Here is a 17,774-nt window from a genome sequence, read left to right on the forward strand (position 1 = left end):
GCCGCAACCTTAGTACATCCCGCCCTAGGGGTACATTTACTAAAGTGAGAGTTTTTAGAAGTTGAGATGTTGTCCATAGCAACCAATCAGATTCTAGAAAGTGCTAGTTAAATGCTAAGTAGAATCTGATTGGTTGCTATATGCAACATCTCCACTTCTAAAAACACTCACTTTAGTAAATGTACCCCAAGCACTTATTTTTAGAGATGAGTGGTTCGGATTCCTTGGAATCCGAACACACCTGAACATTGACAATCTGAATAGATCTGAGTGGCGGCTTGGATCTTCCTTCCTGATTCGGATTCCACTTCAAGGCAAAACATCATCCTTGTGGCATCGGATTCTCGTGAGTTTTGGATTCTATATAAGGCCTCCTTCCACCATTTCTGCTCCCTCTGCAAATGTGGGGATGAGCAGCACAATTATAACTGATGACATAGAAATTGAGGATGCCACCGAGGAAGTGCATGAGGATGAGGAGGATTTGTGGAGCTGATGCTGGGGCTAATGAGGATGTTGAGGATGAGGATGTTGTTTGCGTAAGTCAGGCACCAGTGAAAGCAGCTCTTGGCCATGATAAGAGAAGACCATTGTCATGCCTGGGCATAGGACCAACAAATGCACCTCTGATGTGTGGAATTAATTTTACCCAAATCCTGACTACAATTGTCAAGCCATCTGTATCGTTTGTAAAACCACGGTAAGCAGAGGTAGGGATGTTAACCATCTATGAACCTCCTCCCTGTTAAGTCATTTGAAGTGAACTCCTGAAAGTTTTCGACAACATCAGAAACTGGTGCTAAAAAAATAACAACAAGCAGTTCAGCATCAGCTAGCTCCCTTCTGTCAAGTTCAACTAGATCCCAGCACCTGAAATCTCTACTGCCAATACCTTTATCCTCAATATCCACAGTAATGATCGGAGGTAGTCCTGCACCCACTTTGTTAAGGCTAGGTGATTTCTTCCCTATCCAGGATTCTTCAAAAGAATCCGTCAGCGCTAGGCCTGCTGCTTCTGCTGCTGAGCATGGATCTTCATCCCACAAGGGGACCAAGAAGACTAGTATTTTTTTGAAAAACAACTGACTGTGAAACAATCCTTTCACTCACTCAGTCACAAAATTTAATTTTGAAAACAATATTGTGAGCTGTGAGGTGGTCAAAATTGACTGGAAATGATTGGAAATTAATGTTATTGAGGTTAACAATACTCTAGGAACAAAAAAAAGGCTAAAATTATGTGATTTTAGTTTTTTTTTGCCAATTTTTGGAAAGAAATCCAAAAAAAAAAACAGTCACACCAGTTTGGCAAATCCAAAATCAAAACTGGCCCCGACAAATTAGAACCAGAAACCAGCAAAAATGGTCCGGCGCACATCTCTACTTATTTTACGAAGCTTACCTGTTCTTGTCCCTGCTCTTGTTTCTCCTCAGTTAGAGGAATGAACTTATGATTATTTAAGATGAGTCTTCTTCTGAACAAAATTGCTACTTGCCAGGACATGCTTCCCAAATTAGCTACTGAATGACAGAAAAAGTCCCCTATTTATTAACATGTTATCATTCCACCCTAAGATAGCGATAGTGACTGAAGCACTGTGGTGATATATTATTAAATTAAGATATGTTCAGTAGCAAGTGAACAGCCAAGTGAAAAGCAGATGCTTCTTGCAATTAACAGCAGATGGCGCTTGCGCCGTAAACAGTAAGGGCCTGATTTAGAACTACATGCTGAGTTATGTGTACGCACATAGGCGCTGTTATGATTGAGACACACGGGATTAGCGATGTCTTGAAGCCATCCTCACCATAACTAGAAATGTGCGCAGACCCTCCTATTTTGGTTTTGGTTCTAAATCATCATCGTGTTTTGGTTTTGGCAAAACCACCCTCAAGTGTTTTGGTTTTAGTTTGGGGTTTCTTTAAAAAATAATAGATAAAACAGCAAAAATCATGTAAATGGGACTTGTTTTTGTTCCTATAGTACTATTAACATCAATAACATGCAATCATAAACATGCAAGATCCAGTTTTTAGATCCGAGATCCACCTTGTGGGTAGACCCCTGCCAGAAACTCGGTTCTGCTCGAAACCTCCAGAGTGACCAAAGCCGGGACTCTGTTCGACTCGAAACCCCAAAGTTCAGAATTGTTTGGTATTCAGCAGAAACGTCTCACTGTCTCCCCCACCTGTGTTACCCCTGTTTGTCTGCCACTCCCCTTTAGAATGTAAGCTCTCACAAGCAGGACCCTCTTCCCTCATGTGCTTCTCCTTCCCTCACTTTCACGTCATCTACTGCCTATGACAGGACGCAACTTTTGGGTTCTGCCACCCTGCTGCCTATTTGAATATTATGACTGCTGATACAGCAATATTTATACCTTATCCTGCAATGTTCTGTACTGTAAAGCTGGGTACACACTGACATATATTGGTCAATCAATTGATCGGCCAATGTATCTGCTGCCCATTGAGCAGTGTATATCTACGATATGTCGATGAACGCTGGCGTTGACCGACATATTGCATTGGCTGTGCTTCACAGCCGATGGACAGATGTCTGCAGACATATCTGTCCATCGGCAGGTGTGTACGGGCAGTCGTCAGACTGCCCGTACACCCACAGCGGCAGCCGCAATGAGGGGGGCGGGACACGCCTCCCGCCCACCTGGACATGCCCCCGACACGTCCCCTGGTCGCCGGGACCTGCGGCAGACACAGATGATACCCGTTCAGTGTGTACGAACAACCAATATCTGCAGATATATCTGTATAGTGTGTACCCACCATTAGTCACTGTTTTCTTGTTTTGTTAATTCTGATTCTATTTTCTATTTATGTACTTTGTAAGGCGCGTCGGACCCCTTTTGGTGCCAAATAAATAAATAAATAAATAATAATAGTAATAATAAAGCGCTGTGCGGTCCTGGGAGGTGGCTAAACAAGCTCACCGAGATGGTTCATCTTATGGGTGTATTATGGGAGTGTCTCTGGCATGTCACTGAAGTGGTAGTATACACAGGTGCTCAATACTTTGGAGGCCATACTTAGATGGTAAATCCAGAGGCGTCACTTATCTGGGCGACACCCAGTGCGGCAGCTTGACTGGTTGGTTTTCTTCCATGCACCTTTGGCGAAAGTGAAAGAGGTGTGCTTTCATTGAAGGGGCGTGGCTTTGCCCCATGAAGCCACTCCCCCATGTATGCCGATTTTGGGGGAGGTCTCGGCACACATTGGGCTTACGTAGCGCTCTAGCAGCTGCTGGGGCAGCCGGCACAGTCTCTCCCCTGCCTCTCTCCGGGTACTGTCTTCTCAGTGACACCATCCGAGGGGGTGACACCAAAATAGGAGAGCAGCTCTGCTATTTTGGTGTTACCTCCTCGGATGGTGTCACCCGATGCGGCCCGCACCCCCCTAGTGACGCCAGTGTGTAAATCTGCAAGTTTCGTAAGTGCGACCAATGGTGGTGTCAAAAGATGCACCAGGTGGTTTCACAGCATGTACGGATGCTGAAAGTGGGTGTCTCCGTCCTCGCTCATACATTTGCACAGGTGTACACCAGGGAAGGGCTTGGTAGCGGCATTTGCATAAAGTCACAGCTGAGTGAACGCCAAGAAATGATGGCTGGCGCTCCTGCGTCCATCTCTGAATTGGGCCCTAAAAGTTGTCTGCACATGTGTTGCATGATGTGTCAGTAGTGGCAAGAAGCTCAGTATGTGTCAGATCTCAAGCGTACATAGCCATTTCTAGGCGGCAACTGGGTGGTTGACATGTGGACTTATGAGAGTGTCCTAGGTGTGTTGCCTGACTCCCGAGCTTGTCAGAGGCATGCAGATGAACATGGGACTCCCGTGCTTGTTAGAGGCATGCAGATGAACATGGGACTTCCATACTTGTTAGAGGCATGCAGATGAACATGGGACTCCCGTGCTTGTTAGAGGCATGCAGATGAACATGGGACTTCCATACTTGTTAGAGGCATGCAGATGAACATGGGACTCCCGTGCTTGTTAGAGGCATGCAGATGAACATGGGACTCCTGTGCTTGTTAGAGGCATGCAGATGAACATGGGACTTTAGTGCTTGCTAGAGGCATACAGATGTACATGGGACTTCTGTGCTTGTTAGAGGCATGCAGATGAACATGGGACTTCCATACTTGTTAGAGGCATGCAGATGAACATGGGACTTCCGTGCATTTTAGAGGCATGTAGATGAACATGGGATTTCTGTTCTTGTTAGAGGCATGCAGATGAACATGGAATTTCAGTGCTTGTTAGAAGTATGTAGATAAACATGGGACTTTAGTGCTTGTTAGAGGCATGCAGATGAACATGGGACTTTAGTGCTTGTTAGAGGCATGCAGATGAACATGGGACTTTAGTGCTTGTTAGAGGCATGCAGATGAACATGGGACTTTAGTGCTTGTTAGAGGCATGCAGATGAACATGGGACTTTAGTGCTTGCTAGAGGTATGCAGAGGAGAGGAACATGGGATTTCTGTGCTTGTTAGAGGAATGCAGATGACAGGGGTGTATCTAGGGATCCAAGCGCCCCTGGCAATGTAATGGACTGGCACCCCCCTACTCCCCCTATGCTGCATTGCCCTCAGTAGTAGCCCCCCCTATACAGTGCTGCCAGTAGTAGACCCCAGTAGTAGTCCCCGATATACAGTGCCCCCAGTAGTGGCCACCCCCCCTAAATTGCCCCCAATAGTGGCCACCCCTATACAGTGCCCCCAGTAGTGGCCACCCCCCATAAATTGCACCCAGTAGTGGCCACCCCTATACAATGCCCCCAGTAGTGGGCACCCCCCCATAAAGTGCCCCCAGTAGCAGCCACCCCCTATTTCAGAGCCCCCCCCGTAGAGCCAGGCTTACACACACACACAAAGAACCCAAAAAAATTCAACTTACCTGATCCCCGCTCCTGACATGACCGCCACTGTCTGCTGTGAGTCCTGGACGCTCTTCTCCTGCATGGGAGAGACGTCATGACGTATGACGTCTCTCCCATCACACGCTGCGGGGGGAGCTGGAACACGGATCTCATGAGTGAGCTCCAGCCGGCTCCCTCCGCAGATGACGCAGCAGCAAATGAGAGTCTGTCTGACTCTCATTGGCTGTCTGCTATTGCAAACACACAGCCGCCGCTGGTGGCTGTGTGTTTGTAAACTGTGTAGGGCCGACCGCTGTCACTGTGGTCTGCCCTACACTTGTGGGACCGGGGGACTTGTCCACCCCTTGGCTGTTGGTGGCACTGCCGGATGGCGCCCCCCATTTGGTCGGCGCCCCTGGCGAGTGCCATCCTGGCCACTGGGTAGATATGCCCCTGGCAGATGAACATGGGATGCCTGTCTCACAAGGCTCTTTTGCACCCAGCATAGGTTGGTTACAACTTAAGTGCTGATACCAATTATAAAAGTTGTGGGTGGAAACTAGTGGACAGTGCGATGCACATGCATGAAGCTGAATATGCATTCACATAGGGGCCAATTCAACGTTGCATGCTTCTGTGACTGCTTTAGCATCTGTTGTTGTAGTTGCACCTCTAAATTTATGCTAGTAAAAGCCTTTCCCCTGGTGTACAAGCGTGCCTCTGAGTATGCAAGGGCTGAGACGCTCCAGCTTGGTGCCTCTTTAGATGCTACCATCGAAACTAGCACCTGCCCCATGCTAGCTGGCCACTGCGGATGCCAAAAGGGGGCCAGGAAATCTCTATCAGCTGACGAGGATCCTGCCATCGTCACTCCCCCACAACGGCGACGACACAACTCTATTTTGATAAACGGAGCCCTGTTGCTGCCCCCTCCCTACTCCGAAACAGTCAATCACTAACAGTCTGCTCTGCTGCAGAATTGAGGGCCTGATTCAGCTTGGATCACAGTTGCTAATATGCACGCAATTGGCCAATTGTTGCGTTCTGCGCAAGCATATGCATCACAGTGCGCAAGCCGACCACTGCGATTCGGACTTCCATCGCAGTGACTATGCAGACCCATCGCAGAGTGATTGACAGGAAGTACCATTTGCGGGTGGTGGCGTGGGGTGGTCGCGCCATAGGACACATGCGTTGTCTGACTTTTTAGATACTCAGACACATGTGCAGACTAGCATGAAGCAGCCTCACTTGCATCCTTTTTACGTCCCGCTCAGAATCAGGACCATAATATTACAGATTTAAAAAATATATAAATCTTAAAAGTTAAAATACAATATATAGCATCTGTTCGGTTCTAATGATGTATATATGATTGATTTGTGAGATATTCCTGGATGTCCGATTCTACCACTTATTCACCGATTTGGTTGAACAGTAGCAGTGGGTATCACTATATATACCGTCACTTCCGGTCATATGGTGACATGGAAACCGGAAGTAGAACGCCGGACACCGGAGACCAGGACAGCATGCGGCAGGAAATTGCACCTTGTCTGTGAGTATAAATCATTTGTATTTTTTATTCATTATTTGTGTCCTGATGACGGGGAATGTACCCCGAAACGTAGATGCGCTAATGCAATAAAGCATTAGTATTTTTTCAAGTCTATTCAGCCTGTGAGTGCCTTCTTCTTGGAAATCTATATATGCAGGGGACGACCATCCTCAGGGTGAGCACCGCAGCAAGGAATCATTTGCTCATACAACAGGAGTGCCGGTAACTTGGATTGTGTAATAAATAATTAATAATAATAAAAAATATATATGTGCATCGCACCGATCTTGCAGGGAGGAGCATTAATGAATCAGAAGTAAGAAGCTTATCGATGGCTAATAGTTGCAGCTCTTTACTGCAGGAGAATAAAATAATTATTTATGTATGAATGAATAATCTTCAAAAACAGAAGATCTCGACAAACCGCCCTGGCTGTACTGTAGGTCAACATTTCTCTCTCTATCTTATTTTTTTCATTTTTTTTTTTTTTTTTTCCTTTCACTCCATCAATTACAGGAAGGTGTTGCCAGCAGGTTGAGAAACACAAATTAGGCAGACACAAAAGCAAGGACCTTTTTTTCCAAATAGTCAGTAAGAGATAAGGAAGAGGAGGGGCAGTGAGGAGGGCTGAGAATAAAGAGAAAGTGCCTGGCCACAAAAAGAGAGGAGGAGATTGGGGAGGATGAAAGGAAAGCAAAGCACAGAGGACATCCTGTAGGAGAGGCCTCGCTCCATATTCATGTCCCCACTGTACTGGCCCCTCCGGAATGTTTTCCCCATGAAATTCCTACTTAATATGTGTGCATCCAATTGGAAGAACATAGGGACCATCCTTGGTGGAATGGGAAAAATATTGCACAGTACAGTACATAGCTGCTAACTCTCCTTAACTAGGTCCATTTTTCCCCCAAAAGACGTTTGTAACAGTATTAATTTGCACAGTGTTAACTTATCTAATACAATGTTAACAATTGCTGCCTTATGCTATTGCGGGTTTCCGTAGGGCTAATGCGAGAATCCCTGTGGCTTCAAGCAGGAAGCTGCTGTTTTTCCTTCTACACCTGCAGCAGTCATCATTAGTATCAGCACATGAACCAGCCCCGTGCTGGGAGCAAGAGATCCGTCTCCGTATGCCCAACTCAGAACAGCATGGAACTCAGGTTCCGCCCCCACAACACTCCCATGATGCACCCAGAAGACAGGGCAGTTTATAGCAATCACATGGTTGCCGACCAATTACAGCTCTGAAATTCCCATTTCACGCAAAGCGAGATCTGGAAAAGATTCGTCCGACTCAGAATCAGGCAGAGACATGCAAAAACTTAATACCAAAATGTCGACAGTTATGGTGTAGACACTGTTAAAATGTTGACAGGCAGCATGTCAACATTCTCAGAATGTGAACATGTGAAATGCCGACATTGCACCTGATTCAGAGATTTACTAAAAGCCAATATTTTCGCGGGATGCGGTCTGATTTCCAACCGCTGGTTTTGTGTTGGTCAGAATGCCAACGCCAGAATCCCAACACTTATTAGAATTCCGGTGCCGACATCCCGTCCACCGGAATCCCGACCGCTGGAATCCCGAAGGTAAGTACTGGGGTTGGAGGAAGGGTTAGGGTAAGGGGTTAGTGTTAGGCAATTGGGGGAGGGTTAGGATTAGGCTGCAGGGGGGGTTAGGTTTAGGGTGTGGGGAGAGTGGGCTAGGTTTAGGCACTAGGGGTGAGGTTAGGATTAGGCATCAGGAAGGGAGGGTTAGGGATAGGGTTAGGTTAGGAATACTTACCTTTAGGTGTCGGCATTGTAACCTGGTCAGGATGCTAGCGTCGGGATTCTGACGCCCGGGATCCTGAGCGCCGGCATCCCATACCCAACCCATTTTCGCAGATCGAGCAATTGTTTGCAAATGCGTATGCATGAAAGTTGCACTGTGCATGCGCAGCATTTGCATTGCGATTACATCCGTACATAGGAACCATTCACAAACTGAGTGACAGGTAGTCAGCAATGGATGGGTGGTTAGAAGAACGCAGGCGTGTCTGACTGCTGAAACGCTGGTTTGTGGGCGTCCATAAATAAGTCATTGAGATATCCTGCACAGCATAAGAGATTTGCGTCGATGTTACCATTGTTTATGCTGTTGGACGAATATGAGTAGGCAGCAGTGGGAATCCCTACACTCAGCTGTGCTTCGGAGAGACATTAGCATATTTTAGCAACTGCAAACGGTGAGAGAATGCAGTTGCGACTGCATTACCGTCCATTTCTGAATCAGACTCATTGTCAGAATGTCAACATTAAGGTTATGCTGTAGGACCTCAGTGCTGTGAGGCAGCAATGTTGACTGCTATGAAAACTGTGCTACCCTTGTAATCGCTTGTTCTGGCTCTTGGGCATTAGACCAGTGGCTGTGAGTGACAGCCTGGTAATGGTGTCATTGATGCACTGTCAAACACAGCCCAGCTAACACAAGGAACATAAATGTACACCCTGGTGTGCATACAGCGTATTATGGCTAGGGGCGTTTTAAAAGAGGAGGGGGCCCGAGTGCACCGCACACCCATTATAGATACGCCCCTGATTATGGCGTACATATTTATACACAGGCCTAGTGCACCAGAGGGTTGAGATATACATTTTTTGTACTGTATGTACTCATTATCTCCCACATTGACTATTGCAGTTTTCTTATTACTGCCCTTCCCTTAGAAGTGGCAATAGGAGGGGCAGATAAAAAGTACACAAGCTTCTCTTCAGGTCCCAGTGGGGTGATTAGTGGGGGAGGATGGGGCTCCAGTAACATCTGCCCATCCACCATCACAGCTGGGTGGATTATGAGCCATGAAAATAATGTGTGCAAGGATGTGTGCAATACGCCATATTTCCCAAAGCTGCATTCACAGCCTGAAGGGGAGGTCAATGCATTCACATTCCCCATAGTAAGCAGGCAAAGCCTGGGGGAACACATGGCCTTACATGGGCCCAGAGCTTGCTTTTGCAGACCCAGCTTCTCCCAACCAAAATTTCACCTCACAATCTTTTTTTATTGCAATGAGCAGAATTGTACTCTCTAGTTCCTATACTAGTTGTCAGTATCTTAATGAATCCAATACAAAATACTACAAATATACAAAGCCATATACAAAACTGTGCCAAATATCCCCTGACTCAACGTCTCCTGTCTGCATAAGATCTGCATCTCTCATCCACACACACAACATGCTCCCAATCCTGGTTACAGAACTTTCTTTTCTCGCACTGCACCCACTCTGTGGGATACCCTCCTTTGTACAACAAGACATTCTTCTAGCCTCCAAACCTTCAAGCGTTCAATAAAACCTTGTCTCTTCAGGCAAGCTTATCAAACTACCCTGCTAGCCTCACTAGGATATTCTATCTGATTACCTCCCTCCGGTACAGTCCCCCCGAAACCTTTATTCTCTTAAGCTGGCCACACACTAGAACAACTTACATCCAACCAGCCAACTTGTTGATTGGTTGGAATGAAAATCTGGTAAGGAAAGGGAGTAAATGTTGATCAGCAATTTACTCTGAATTGCCAGAAAACAGATGAAAATGGTCGTTCAGACAAGTTTGTTAAATGTTTGATCTAAACTATTTGTTCATACAACAGTTTTGGTCCATTTTTCAGCGTCTGGGAGCAAGTTGCTGATTGTATTCCTTACCAGATTTTCATTCCAACCAATCTACTAGTTGGCTGGTTGGACAGATAATCTTTAGATGTGTGGCCAGCTTTACTCTACTCAAACAATTTTCTGTGAATGGATCAAATAGCCCCGCTATGCAGTTTTTTCCCATTGCAACTTAGCTGGACTAACATACACTGTATGAATCAAACCCTATTGTCCTATAGACAGTAGGATTTCTGCTTTGTCTGATACTACCCACTATAATTGTATTACTTGTAAATTGTAAATATATATTATTACTGGATTAATATGAACATTACGGGGCTACTGCAGAGTGAGTCCTACACATATCTTGCACAAAATCGTGCTGCGAGTGTACATATAGAACACACATGCATATGCGCCTTTGCAGGATTATGTAATTCTGGCACTAACGTCTACCTGCACCTGCTGAGATGAGCTGAGGGAGGGAAGGGTTGTTCTAATGTAGTTTGAATACAGTAATGGTAGTGAGGAGGCGGCAGACGAATCCCTCTTGGCATCCTGGAACTCCTTCCCATAGGACAAAACACCGCCTGAAGCTAGCCCTTGTTCACGGAAGCAAACTCCGAAAACTTTCAGTTTTCTGAGTTTGCTGAATATCAGGTGGTCCTGCCGGACCCCTGATTATGAAAATATCATATAAAATACACAGAAACTAGCATTTCTGCATGGTTACCAGGCCATTTATCGATAATGAATAGGCCCCCAAGACTTAGTAAATAGACCCCTTAGACTCCCTACCACGGATAGCGACTCCTGTATTTTCATACTTTATCACACAAAGTCGCTGTTAGTGCCCTTGATACTTAGGGATTAAAATTCTTGTCACAATGGAATTGGTATAAAGTCGCAGATTAAGTATAACAATACGCGGTGCAAGGCATGGCATGGGTCACTCGTATCGGACCTCTGTCTTTTGATGTTTTACCCAGACTAGTGAATGAGTTGCACACTGAAGTACATGGAAAACCAGCACCAGCAGACATGGGACCTCATTCAGAGCCGGACGCTATTTGCGCTCGCTCGTTCAGAAAAAAGGGGTGGCTATTCAAATGAACCGTTCGCTCTTTGCGGTCTGTTCACGCCTCTAGGTCTGAACGAGCGAACCAAACATGCAGTCGTTTTTTTTAAAACTACGCCCCCTGGCCGCTCGCATCCTACGTCATGTCCGCTATTTATTAGATTAATCGAGTACATCGACCAGCGTATGAACTGCTCGCTATTCTTGTGGTTGGTTTTTCCTACCGCAATCTTGCGAGCAGTTCTGACTATAAAATAACCCAGTGATGTGGTCAATGACGCTGCTGTATTAATTATGCACACCCATAAAATGCCCGTTTTGACCTTTAAGCACGCCTGCGTTCTGATCTCCACTCCCCGTTTTCAAGCACCTTCCCCTGTTACCACCCACAAACGCCTCCTCCTGTCACTCAAAATAGCAGGCATTCGCTATTTAGCGAACAAACGATTTTCGGCTGCACTGACTGGTTCGCGCATGCGTATTACGATCTGTACGCATGCGCAGTTGTGCAAACATCGCTCGGAACGAACGAGCGGCAGCTTACGAGCGGCTCTGAATCAGGCCCATGGTACCTGTGCATGGCACAATTTGAAGATAGGTGGATGTGGAAATATAATATGTATGTTTTAATAACCTTTATTATGAATGAAATGAACATTTAGGTTACAAGTGCTAACAGTGGTTTGTTTCCTATCCCCATATAAATATCTCATGAGTAAATGTGGGAATTGAGGTTTGGCTGAATAAGGGCTCCAGGGTATATGGTGAGTGGTGAATGTGTCCTGAATGTGGATGTGCACAGTCTTATGAATTTCAAAGAACAGTCAGAGTAACGGGGCAGCTTGGGGCACATTGCATTCCCAGGTGACCTGTTTATCATGATCACCCTGCTGTAAGTACAAGCCCCAGTATGCACAGCCAGTGTGTAATAATAACAGGGAGACCTTCCATTCTCTTCTTATATCACTCACTAATGACTTGTTTTCCAGCTATGTCTTAAGTAATATATTTTATTTTAGGTTATACAGCGGATGAATTAGCAACCTATAAAATATCCAGAATACTACAGCCAGCACAGATATCTAAAATTGAGGTACATGCTATATGGATTTATTTACTTCAATATACAGGTGAATATTGCGCCTGATTCTGATTTGCACCGAACTCTGCTGAAGTTCCAGGCATAGGGCCGGATGCATCAAGCGGCATCTTGCCACTCTTCACATGGATGCCGACTTGTCTAACGCCGGTATGCATAGAGAAAATCTCAAAGGACAGCTCTCCCGATAAGAGCTGTCCTTTGCGATAGAAGGACGTCTGGGTTTAGAAACATAGAAATATAGAATTTGACAACAGATAAGAACCACTTGGCCCATCTAGTTGCCATTTTTTACCTTTTGGTAGCCTCAACTCTATAGAAATATAGAATTTGACGATTTATGGAGAGTCCCTCTGTGAATTCGTCATATAATGCACGCACTGCGGGGGGTGCTGGGAGGGATCCCTCTAACAACACACTGCAATAAGAAACCCATAGGCTTCTATTGGGCAATCGAACTTCTGAAGAAATTCTCAATGAGAAAGAAACGCGTTAAGGGTTCTGAAGATATTCTCAATGACAAAGAAACGCATTAAGGGTTCTGAAGGTATTCTCAATGAGAAAGAAACACGTTAAGGGTTCTGAAGGTATTCTCAATGAGAAAGAAACGCGTTAAGGGTTCTGAAGATATTCTCAATGAGAAAGAAACGCATTAAGGGTTCTGAAGGTATTCTCAATGAGAAAGAAACGCATTAAGGATTCTGAAGAAATTCTCAATGAGAAAGAAACGCGTTAAGGGTTCTGAAGAAATTCTCAATGAGAAAGAAATGCGTTAAGGGGCTGAAGATATTCTCAATGAGAAAGAAACATGTTAAGGGTGTCCCCGGAGTAAGTCTGCATTCCTCACCCATCACAACCTTGTGGGAGCTTGTCTGGATTGAAGCTGCACTTTCCCATATTAGCATCCACATAGGGGAGACGGAACTCTTTGCTGCTGCTCTCTGGAGTTGGTTGCTCGGATAAGCTCCCCTAGCAGTGTGATTACCATCTACGGCCGGGATCTGGCATTCATCATCTGCCACTCTGACCAGGATTACTGCTGCATTATGCGCAGCAACTGGGACCCGGCATTCACCTCTCGTTGCCCCTACCAGGAGAACCGCTACATCATGTGACAACCATTTCCACACTCGTAGGTGCGGCGGCGGGATCCAACTTTGTACGGCCGGGGACTGACACCAGGTGAGCAGCTTATCTGCATACACTCCCTGGTTATTGCTATCACCAGCGGGCACGACGATTATTTGTAAGTTCGGTCCCTGTGTCCTTCTCCCCTTTTACATTCAGTGCACAGAGACATGAGATCTACTGATCAGCCTTTCACTATATACTTGCATTAGCTTGGATTTTTTGTGAAGTAGCACCTGAGTTCTAAGTATTATATCAGTAACTGGAATCCCACTAAGGGGTTTGTTCATCATCACTTAATTTTCACAAAAGCAGATGAAAATGCACATTTTCACCTGCAATTGTGAAAATTAAGTTATCAGGCCATTCATCAGGAAGGTAAAGCAGGAGATATCACAGATATCTCCTACTTACCTTTCTCTCGCGGAATGGCCCGCTGTCCCCATACACTAGTAGCACAGATATCTCCTACTTACCTTTCTCTCGCGGTATGGCCCGCTGTCCCCATACACTAGTAGCACAGATATCTCCTACTTACCTTTCTCTCGCGGAATGGCCCGCTGTCCCCATACACTAGTATCACAGATATCTCCTACTTACCTTTCTCTTGCGGAATGGCCCACTGTCCCCATACACTAGTATCACAGATATCTCCTACTTACCTTCCTCTTGCGGAATGGCTCGCTGTTCCCATACACTAGTATGGAGACAGAATTCATCAAGCTACGAAAATATAATATTTACAGAGCTTGACTGCGGGAACATTCGCCATCTTCAGATGGTGAATGCTTCTGCTCCGGCATCGCAACCCATTCCTTCCTTATGGGAAAAAGGTCCAGGTTGTGAAGAGGGATCCTTTAGGATCCCTCCACCCCTGTCCGCCTCCTTCCGCCGGGCATCGGGGCTCTTGTGCGCATGTGTGACCAGTCGGAGCAGTGAAGCCGCTCACCGGGGCAGCTGATTTCGCATCAGCTGTCACCGCGCCTGAGCAATGATGAATTTCTCCGGCAGTGGTGGCGAGTTAGGATGTAAATTGTCTGGGTCCGTTCGGACGCCAATAATTAACATGATAAATAGGCCCCTTAAGATCTACCAAGAGTTGGTCAGAGCTGGCTACATTACATTGGTGAAAGTGATACATTGATACATTGTCATATGCATATGCCACTTTTCTATTTATTTATACTCAAAGATTGACTGATACTAAAGAACAACTTCAATTGTATAATATTGGAGCAAAAAGCTGGAGCTCCTCATATACAATCCCGGATGAGACTGTATACTGTCTATTTGAGTGTCTCACTTATCACTTTTGGTCTGTTTATAATTCAGTAAACTGTTTATATGCAGATTATTTACACACATTGTAATTCTGTCCTTTGATTGTCCATTTAGTTTTCTATTCATATCTGATATTTATAATATAATAAATTGTTTTTTACATATATCCAGAGGTGAAGTGTGTCTTTTGGGTCCGGGATAAGCTATTGGCGCTATCCTTTACTACTCTTAGCTTTATTTTGTTATTTTATTTTAGTTTTTTATAAATACAGATCCAAAACCAAAACACGTGAGGGTGGTTTTGCAAAACCAAAACCCAAATATGAAGCTTTATCCAGATCCATAACCAAAACACGGGGGTTCACGCACATCTGTAGATAAAATAAACATTTTATCGTGTGTAAAGCTGTGCAAACTACACAGTTTAAAAAATTGCCTCTAAATCAAGATACAGCTAAATGCAATAAGATATATTTTTTCTCTTGTGATTTTATAGAATCCTGGCTAAAGCAAAAACAAAAACAGATGTGCATGAATGAGACAATGTTGCATTATTCTAGCAGTCAATGAGTGCTCAGACCTCCCCCTCTGTACTGGGACCATGTAAAAAAAAACATACAGTTACCTTAGCAAATATTTCCTAGTGTTCAACAATAGTCTCAGGACGTCCCCACCAACCACAGCAGAATAAGAATGGAGTTGCTCTGTGGCTATGAGGTACATCAAAGCCTTCAACAGCTTACTTGAAAAGACTGGAAATATCCTAAATTTCTTATCTTGTCTTTGCTCCAGGGAAGTCATAAATTCCACAAGCACATTGCATTATTCTCCTGGTTACCCAGTGTAGTGACTGAATGTTTTTACTGCCAGATAATCACTACCCTGCCAACAAAGACCTGGCTGGTAGCCCTCAAATAAATGGCAACCTATTTTGTGATAGGTATTGTGAAGACTATTTGCAAATATTTGCAAAAGCGTTAATGCTTGTGGACATTTCGTGAACCGATAGATTACAAAAAGTTGTGCCCAATATATATTTTTTTTGTCTCAGTTTTTTTTTGGTTTTCCACGCAGGCAAAGAAGGGATCCTGAGGTGTCACCCTGACCTGGCCGGGAGAGAGCTAACAAGTGGAACACTGACAGTAGAATCACAGCAGGAACAGAGACAAGCTGGGCTCACTTCGCTAAGCCCCGGAGAACAGGAGATATTAGTCCTTCTCAACTCACAATACAAGGACAAGTTTGGGTTTCCCTTCGTCATATGCGCTAAAATGTCTGACAAAAGAAAAATAATGGAGGAATTAAGGTCTCGACTTCAAAATGATCCATCAACAGAACTTCTCAAGGGGATTGATGAGGTTAAAAAGATTTGTCACCTGAGACTACAAGATATATTATTTAAGGGTGCCGTATTGCCTACAAAACTGTAAAGTTTAGAAAATGAAGGGTCTATTCACCACTACAAAATAATATAGGGAGATAAATAGGTTTAACACTCACATGAAGTTCTACCTAATTACTGGAGGAATTCATCATTCCATCGCTCATAATTATCTATTCTGAAAGGCTGTCATTTTTGCAATGACAGCTTTTTGGAAATAGATACTTTTCCCTGCCTGCTCCTATCTTAGCGCAGCTGTTTTGCATGCTCAGCATGTGCCGCTTCCGTTCACTGAAGCGGCACATGCGCAGCACTCACTACAGCTGCGGTAAGTATAGAAAATATATATTTTCGTTGCTCTTCCTGCCGCTGCATGTTACTGCAGCGTGAAGCGTCTCCCCTCTTCTGTCTGTTCCCTTGTGGCACTTGGAAGTGCTTTTCAATTGTGTTATTTTAAACAGTTAATTGAGCACTTACAAGTGCAACTGGGGAATGGAAAGAGGGGAGAGACATTTTGCACTGCAGGGACATGCAGCGGCGGGGGAGGGAGCCGGGATCTACGGAGCATAGAAGGGGGAGGGAGGAGGAGCAGAGTCCTGCTGTGGTCCCACTGCTTCACAAGCTGCCTTGTAAACGGCAGCTTGGGAAACCTTACGGGGATTGTACGCCCTCTGAGAATGGCGTACAGCAACACCGTCAAATTTTGATTATACATTTTTCGAATTTGATGAATTGCATAATTTCTACATTCACTTTCCTGCCCGCCCTCTTTGTTCAACAAATGCACGCTGCCTCTCATGCCAACTGATTACTTCTTCCCACTCCTGCCTAAAAGATTTTGCCCATGATGCTCCCCACCTTTGGAAGTCTCTCCCTCTCCCCATCAGACTTTCGACCTCTCTACAATCCTTCAAACAAGCTCTCAAGACCCACTACTTCATCAAAGCTTTCCAGCTCTAATCCTAACTTGCTGCTACATGCTCCTTCCTGTCTGTCTACCCCATCTGTGTCATACCTATTTGTCTGTCCCTCCCCTTTAGAATGTAAGCTCTTGCAAGCAGGGCCCTCTACCCTCTTGTGCTTCTCCTTACTTTATTTTCATCTACTTCTTACTCCCCACTGGCACCTAACACTTGGTTGCTAATGCTCTGTTGCTTATTTGGGTGTTATGGTCACCATTGTAGCAATGTGTATTATCCATGTCCTTGTCCTGCATTGTATTATATTGTACTGTAAGTCACTTTTTTGTTTATGTACTTTTGTAAGGCACTGCGGAACACTTGTGGCACCATATAAATAAATGGCAATAATAATAATAATAATAATCCCTGGGGAGTGTGGAAATGATCATGGCTGCACACGTAACCAGGAGGTATCAATGATATCTCCTACGTTACTACAGTCATGAAAAGCATGGGAACTTAAAATTGACATAAAGAAGTAGAATGGGCGCTAAAAAATAAATTTAAAGGATGGTGAATGGATGCCTGATTGTGTTTAGTATTCTGGTGAGCAGGATGGGGAAATTTATGAAGAATTATTAATCCACTTTTTACTCCACTTTTTCAATATTACACTTCTTTCAACTTCCTTCAAATTATAATTGATTTGTCAAAAAATAATGAATATAAAATAATTTAATTATTAAATCTCTTCCTATACTGTATTTCTTATGTTTGTTCTGAGTGTGAAATTTGAAATGTTTTTTTTTTTAATTTTGAAACTAAGATACTT

At 44.6% G+C, this 17,774-nt stretch overlaps 1 protein-coding gene across 3 annotated transcripts in view; it reads left to right on the forward strand.

Moving 5' to 3' along the window:
- The window catches only part of URAD (ureidoimidazoline (2-oxo-4-hydroxy-4-carboxy-5-) decarboxylase), a 45,984-nt gene extending 29,413 nt beyond the window's left edge, over window positions 1-16,571 (forward strand). Inside the window, exons 1-2 of one of the 3 annotated variants that reach the window (XR_015873084.1) lie at window positions 12,056-12,244; window positions 15,734-15,816. Coding sequence is in view for 1 of the 3 variants with exons in the window: in XM_088460158.1 (XP_088316284.1) it covers window positions 15,734-16,089 (356 nt within the window). In the remaining 2 variants the exon portion in view is untranslated. Of the gene's footprint in view, window positions 1-12,055; window positions 12,245-15,733 lie in introns of those variants that run through there. The other 2 variants (XR_015873083.1, XM_088460158.1) reach the window with 2 other exon arrangements.
- The last annotated feature ends 1,203 nt before the right edge of the window (window positions 16,572-17,774 follow it).

The sequence above is a fragment of the Taudactylus pleione genome, unplaced genomic scaffold, assembly GCF_031769625.1.
Source record: "Taudactylus pleione unplaced genomic scaffold, aTauple2 ptg000043l, whole genome shotgun sequence".
Classification (NCBI taxonomy): domain Eukaryota; kingdom Metazoa; phylum Chordata; class Amphibia; order Anura; family Myobatrachidae; genus Taudactylus; species Taudactylus pleione.